This window comes from Echinops telfairi, unplaced genomic scaffold, assembly GCF_000313985.2.
Source record: "Echinops telfairi isolate 266 unplaced genomic scaffold, ASM31398v2 ScPeMD7_7459;HRSCAF=8497, whole genome shotgun sequence".
Classification (NCBI taxonomy): Eukaryota; Metazoa; Chordata; class Mammalia; order Afrosoricida; family Tenrecidae; genus Echinops; species Echinops telfairi.
Genome location: NW_022111359.1, coordinates 1,731,610 through 1,738,420, shown reverse-complemented (window position 1 = coordinate 1,738,420; position 6,811 = coordinate 1,731,610). Strand labels below are relative to the sequence as shown.

At 65.9% G+C, this 6,811-nt stretch overlaps 1 protein-coding gene across 1 annotated transcript; it reads right to left on the bottom strand.

Moving 5' to 3' along the window:
• Positions 1-6: 6 nt before the first annotated feature.
• On the bottom strand, positions 7-6,187 carry BTBD2 (BTB domain containing 2). Its single transcript, XM_004716977.3, has 8 exons — positions 6,047-6,187; positions 4,629-4,785; positions 3,783-3,888; positions 3,398-3,595; positions 1,494-1,686; positions 1,095-1,182; positions 845-991; positions 7-694 (listed from the first exon to the last, which is right to left on the bottom strand). The coding sequence occupies exons 1-8, from the start codon at positions 6,127-6,129 to the stop codon at positions 533-535; spliced, it is 1,134 nt and encodes a 377-aa protein (XP_004717034.1). The 5' UTR covers positions 6,130-6,187; the 3' UTR covers positions 7-532.
• Between the last annotated feature and the right edge of the window lie 624 nt (positions 6,188-6,811).

The window sequence follows — 6,811 nt, the reverse complement described above, 5'->3', positions numbered from 1 at the left end:
ACTCACTGGGCAGGAATACACAGTGGGGAGGGGGCACAGAGGTTGGGGGTGGGTCACTACAGGCCGGGGTGAACGCTCCAGACTTGGGCACTAGGCTAGGGTGGGGCACAGTATGTACAGGCAGGCGTCGCCCTGGGGCCCCGGCAGGCCAACGGGGGCAACTCATGCAGCATGTGGGCCAGCTGCCCCAGGACAGCCCCGTCGGCGGGCAGCTGGGTCTCACTGAGCCTCAGCCCCAAGGAGCTGGGGAACCAGCCGATCTGGGCCCAGCAAAGTGGGCGGGGCCCCACGCCCACAGCATGCCGGTGTGGCCTCAGGCTCAGACTGGGGCCTTGGGGCCTGGGAGGCCCTGGGAATGGACGCGAACACAGGACAACAGGACCTTTCAAACAAAACGCACAACGAGCCCCACGTCTCTCCGGGACGCGGGCCCTAATGCATTGCAGTGTGCACTGAGAGTAACCCCGACCGCCGTTCCCGTGCGGGGCGGGGCGGGTCGGGTCGGGGCGGCAGCTCGGCCCCTCCCAAGGGCCTAGGTGTAGAAGATGACCTCGGGGATCTGCCCGTCCTCCACCGACGTGCCGTTGTTGTTGCCGGCCGCGTAGCAAAAGGTAAAGCAGGTCTTGGCGCCTGTTGTGGGCGACTCGTGGGTCACCTTGCGCAGACCTTTGGTGCCGTAGTGTGAGTCTGGACCCTGGGGGGTGGGGGGGTGGGTACAGTTAGGGACCCCGGGGGCCCATGACCATTGGCAGGTAAAGGTTAGGGTCAGGGTCCCAAGTGCTGCAGTGGGCAGTGGGCAGGGTCAGGGTGGGTGTGAATAGGGTCGTTCCGGTGGGGTGGGCACCTTGAGCGTGGCGCAGGCCGTGTAGTTGACATTGGGCAGCACCTCCACGGGTTCCTTGAACATGACGCGGAAGGTGCTGGCAGAACCGTCGCAGCTGAAGCCGGTGTCGTTCTGGCCCAGGATGGTGTTGCTGTCCGTGTGGATGATCTGCGGCCGGGGCAGGGCCCTCAGTGCCTGCCACCGCCCACGAGACCCGCCCCCAACTCAGGCCCACACCCTCAGCAGAACAAGGCCTCGCTCAAGCAGGTACCTGGATGTTGACTTGGTAGTCGGTGGGCCCGTGGATGGACCCGTAGAGGCCGAAGCCCACCACGAAGATGCGCTTATTCACGGAGAACCTGGGGGCGGGATGGCTTTAGCGACTACCCCCCACATGACTGCAGTGTCTCCCAGCCCCCCTCAGGAGCCTGCAAACCTTCTGGTGCTACGTGCCTGCACTTCCTATGGGTCTTGGCACTGACAAATGGCGTCCCTATGGCTAGGGGCCCCGACTCACAGTACCCCCAACTCTCAGTCCCAAACTCCCCATCACTGGGTCGATTCTGAGTCATGGTGACCCAATAGGAAGGGTCGGATTTGCCCCTGTGAGTGTAACACACTCAGACCCAAGCCTCCTCCCATGGGCCCATGTTCAGCCGCCGCTGCCCACCTGACGCGGTCGCTGGTCCCGCTGTAGCCCCAGCGGCTCTCCACCTGCTGGAAGCGGTTGATGCTGCACTCCTTCCCGCGAAGGCAGCAGCGCGGCCGGTCAATGAAGTCCACACGTGGCTTGGGGTTCACGGTGAAGTGCAGGAAGAGGCTGACCACTTCCCGGTCCATGAGGATGCCGGACTGGGCGGGGCCTGTGGGCAGAGCACGTGCTGAGGGCTCAAGGGGCCACCTGAGATATCCGCCATGGCCACGTGCTGTGCGGGGCCAGGAGCCTGCAGCCCTGCTCCTAAGCCCTGGCCCCCGCGGCCACTGGAGCCTTGCTACCTGGCATCCTGCGAGGCCCACAGGCGGGTTGTTTGCAATCTCTGACCCCCGCGGGCAGCCCGGCCAGGGGCTCAGCTTGACGTAGGCACCCTGCAACCACTAAAGATGGCTTCTCAGCAGGCGGTGCCCAGGCTCGCAGCCCCCAAGGGCCCCCGGGTCCACTAGCGGCGAGCCCCCAGACATCCACAGACAGATGTGTAAGGGCTGGAGCTGATAGACAGCCAGGGCCGCAGAGGCGTCTGAAGTTGGGTCCCGAGTGAGGCCACCATGTCAGCCCTGTGCACCCCACCGGCACAGCCGCCTGCCACACAGCTCCCGGGTCCTCGCAGCTGGGCAGAGGCCACGGCAGGGCTGGGGCCAGGGCCTCCCTCCCACCTCTCCGGCGGCTCGCTCGCAGGAAAGGACACAGGACACGGGACAAGCGTGTTTATTCAACCTGATGGGGTGTCACGGGCCCTCACACGGACTGGGGACGGGCACGGTGGGGACAGAGGCGGTGGAGACACGCACAGGAAATGTCCTAACCGCGTGACAGTCTCGCAGGGAGTGTTGTGAAGACGGCACCTGCAGCTCCTCCTCCAGTGAGTCTTCCTGACGCGACCATTGGCGCCCCTTCCACATGTGCGGCTCGCTCTCTGGCACCCCGGAGGGGACAGAGCCAGGATGAGAACCCGGACTGAATACCAGACGCACACGTGTTCACACCCACAGACAGCCTTGGGGAGGGGTGTCCTTCACTAGGAGGCCGGAGGGGGCACAGGCTAGGGGCGCAGTGCTGGCGAGCCCATGAGCCCATGGCCACGTGTCCTGGCAGCTGTGAGGGGCACTAGAAGCTGCACCAGGCTGGGCTTCTGGCTGTTTCTGGGGGGGTGGTTTCACCAAGAAAACAGGCAGACAGGGAGCTGATGGGCTGAAGGGGTCGGGGAAGCCGGGAGGGGTCGGGTCTGGCAAGAGGAGGGGCAGGGCCGTGGCGGGGTACCATCTCAGTGCCATGGGCCGGCGAACGTTAAGTCAGCACCGGCGGTGCAGGCTGGCCCGGCAGCCCATCTCAGGGGACACAGTGCCCTGTGGTTGTCAGCACAAGGACCAGGGTGCTACTGGCAGGGCGTGGGCGAGGCAGAGACGCTGTCCCAGACACCCCTTGACACGATACACACAGCAAACGCTCGGGACGCACGTCGTGGGGACCATCTCTGTGCTGGGACACTCAGGAGGCGAGCAGGGAGGCGTCGAGGCGGCTGCCCACCATACAAGCTCCCGGCTCCCGCAGTACACCAGGGGTCCGGATCGCACACGGGGCGGGGCAGAGTGCACAGGCTCGAGGGCGGGGCTCCGGGGCCCCAGGGGAGACCCCAGAGGGGGCGGAGCAGACGTGGGGTTGACTAAATGCTGCGCGCACTGGCCACCGGGCTGGTCAGCTTCCACAGGAAGGCGCTCGGCAGCCGTGGGGGTGAGCGCTGGCTGGGGCCCCAGGCCATCCTCCTCCTGCGGGCCTCTGGCCTCTGGGCCAGGGCCGTGCTCTGCGGACTGTGGGGCAGGGTCACCGAGGGTGCCCAGGGTCCCCGGGGGCGGCGTTACCTGCGGCGAACTCTTCGATGGTCATGAGCGGGAAGCGGATGAGGCCCAAGGCGGCGCCCAGCACCTTGCGCTTGTTCTCAGGGGTCACCTGCAGCTGCTGGCGCTGGCACTCGGCTTCCGACCAGCGCACCACTGCGTTGAAGAGGCGCACTTCACGGATGCCCAGCGTGTCCCTCTCCAGGACGGCCACCAGCGTGTCTGCGGGGCGGCAAGAGTCTCATGGCAGGGCCTGGGCGGGTAGGCCAGCTAGCCAGGGCGCCGCAGCCTTCATCCCCTCCCGGGGCCCCTCACGGCAGCTGGCCCACTTGGGGGGCGATGCGGTCACGGCCCCTCCCACCGGCCATTCGGCCTTGCTGCGGCCCAGGCGCACAGGCGCGGGCCTCACCCAGGTCGATGTCGGTGAAGCCCTCCGCGGTGATGGCGTCCGCCGTGTTCTTGTCGATGTTCTCCAGGCACAGGCTGGCCAGCTGCGGCTCATCGAAGAGGCGCGCCTGCGGGCGGAGGGCAGCCGGGTGTGGGCGGGGCCCAGGTCCGCTGCTTCGACACCCCCCAACTCCCACCCCCCCACCCCAACCGCCAACATTCCTTCCCAAGCTACCTCCTCCCGCCAGGACATCATCAGCTATGCAACCGGGGTACACTCCTCAGCCCCATGAACGGGCAGCACAGCGCAGAAACATGGCCCCCCATCCCTCCTGCCCCCTGAAAGGACGCCATGGCATGGGTTACAGGGGCACAATCCCCGCAGGACGGGTTAAATGCACACCGCTCTGGGGTGACGCGTGTCACCTCGGAACCTCAGACACAGAATCACGCCGGACTGTGAGCCCCCAGGTGGGGCACCGCACGTGGCTGTGGGCACCACAGGGAGCAAACGGTGGGGTCCATGCTGGCCAGGGTCTGTGACTCGGTCAGAGAGACTCGCACATAGATGGGCCCCACGCAGATGGCCCCGCGCCGCCCGGAGGAACCCTTCCTCTGCAAAGGCCCACAGAGACAGGAGTGGACTGGTTGGGGGCGGGGGGGGGGACGGGGAGGGGCTGTGTGCACCAGGAGGCTGCCGACAGAGGGGGAGAAGCCCGCGAGGTGGGAGGGACCCCAGCGGTCACGGGCACACACCAGAATCCTGACTGGCAACCAGCGGCAATAGAAGGCGGCTGTGCCCGCACGGCGCGGTCAAGCGAGGCGCCCATGTCCGAGAGGCCGCGCGGCCCGCCCCGCGCGCGCGCACCTGCGTGAGCAGCATGAAGGCGTTGTCGGCGCGCAGGTTCTTCTTCAGGAACTCCACGCAGTGCGCCTCCAGGGCCGGCACGGCGTACTTCTTGGCGGTGTAGAGGGTGGTCATGACCGTCTCGGGCCCGATCTGAACCTCGTCCGAGTAGAGGAACCTGAGGAGCAGGAGGAGGGTCGTGCTGCTGCACCCCGGGCCGCCCCCGCACCCTCCGGAACCCGGATGACATGCTCGGAGCTGGGGGCACCCCAGCGCAAGGCTGCAGCCTGCGAACACGTGACAGGGGCAGGGCCCACAGGCGCGCGACGACGTGTCCACTGCCCTCCCGCGCCCAGGGACCTGTCCTCAGACGGGGGCTTTCACGCTCGCACCCCAGGGCCAGGCCTCCGCGTGCGCGGTCCAGCCCGCTGGGGACCAGATGATGGGCCTCAGACAAAGGTGCACTGCACTGCTGCCCACCTGGACACAGTGGGGTGAGGATAACAGAACTGGGAGAAATTGACCTTCCGCAGCTGCGGGGAACTCAGAGGGGTGGGGCCATCCACTCTGGTGGCCCCTCAGGAGACTAAGCATGGGGGAATCACCCCCCCCCCCCAAGACAGACCCAGCATGTCCGGCCTCACTGTCTACCCAGGAGGCATGCTGCTTATGAAGCCCTGAAGGGGTTGCCCGGCTGACCCACAAGCACACAACCATCAGACGGTGGTTTGCAGATAGCGCACGGGCCAGGCCCACTGCTGGGTGCTGCTCAGCCAGTGAGAGGACAGAGGTCCAGTTCCTGCCACACAGTGGCTGGGCCACAGGAGGGCAGACATGGTCAGAATGCCACCATCTTTTCATTTTGCCATAAACTCTCTCTCACGAAACACCACCAGGCTCGGTGGGAGGGGAGGGCAAGAGGCTACACTGGGCAGAGCTTCCGGGACGAGCATGTCTGCAAACCAGAAGTGGACAGGCGGCTGCAGAGCTTGGTGGGGCAGTACGGGGTGTGGGTTCTCCCTCTGGGTTAACCTAAGGAACGTTCTGGAACTCAACAGTGGTGACCGCAGAGCAGCTGTGGATGCATGAAAGGCCTCGAAGCGGCCGGCTGTGGGCGTGAAGCCCAGCTGTCTAACTCTCTGCCCGCTGCTGATGCCCACTCACAGCGGCCCACGTCTTCACGGGAGGAGAAAGCGCGTCTCTCTCCCTTGGAGGGGCTGGAGTTTGACCTGCTGACCTTGGGCTCACCGGCCTGAGGGTACCCACTCCGCCACCAGGGCTCCTGAGGGCATCCCGGCATGCGAATGACATCACAGTGAGACAAACAGACTGCTGACCCAGGGACGCCGGTGCCGCCCGCGGAGGGGAGGGCCAGACCCCCACTCTGTGGACTGTGGCCATGGCCCGGCCCCGCCCACCCCCACCGGGGGCGCGCTCACTTCAGCAGGGCCAGGAAGGCGGCGGGCTCCACGTCGGGAAGTTCAATCTCCGTGGAGGTGGTGGCCATGCCTCCGTTGAACATCGCGTCGAAGACAGCGCTCCCCACGGCCAGCACGAACCTAGGGGGTCAGACAAGTCCTCGGTTAACCTGGGGCCCAGTCTCCTTGCTGTCCTCGGCACACACAGGTCTTGGGGGGGCGTGTGGAGTGACCCGGGGGAGTGTCCAGGTCGGTGCTCGGTGTGTTGGACCGCCCCACCCAGAGAGGGACCGCCCCTCCCACGCACGCGGCTGCGCACTGCATCAGAGACGCCCTTCCCCGCACACGCGGCTGCTCACCGCATTAGAGACGGTAATTCAGACGCATCAACAGCAGAGGAAGCGCAGTTATTGCCTAAGGTCCCGTACACTTCCTCCTCTGCTGATCGTCTTCCATGCACCTCTCACCCCCCCAACCATTCCTCCATCCCCAGCCCCTCTCTCCGTTCGTTCGTCTAGCCTATCCGGCCAGCCACGACCCACCCCCTGGTCTTCCCGGCTCCATCAACCCTCCTCTATTCTCCCATCGGCCTATCCTATCGATCCAGCCATGACCCACCCCTTCATGCACCTACCACCCATCCTCCTCCACCCCCATATCCTCCCACCATCCACGCAACCCTGGATTTAGCCGGTGCTTAAGTCCAATGGGAAAGTCCTTGTAGGAGAGAGAACACACCGGAAAGGCAGCCCCGTGGAGATGGAGGCAAAGAGGGGAGGGGTGAGG

Bases quoted from the DNA above. Each gene is read 5' to 3' on its own strand.
- BTBD2 (XM_004716977.3), bottom strand. From the start codon at position 6,129: ATGTTCAACGGAGGCATGGCCACCACCTCCACGGAGATTGAACTTCCC. The intron at 4,786-6,046 runs GTGAGCGCGCCC...CCTGCTCCTCAG, and splicing joins GCCTTCCTGGCCCTGCTGAA to GTTCCTCTACTCGGACGAGG. The intron at 3,596-3,782 runs GTGAGGCCCGCG...GCCGCCCCGCAG, and splicing joins CTTCACCGACATCGACCTGG to ACACGCTGGTGGCCGTCCTG.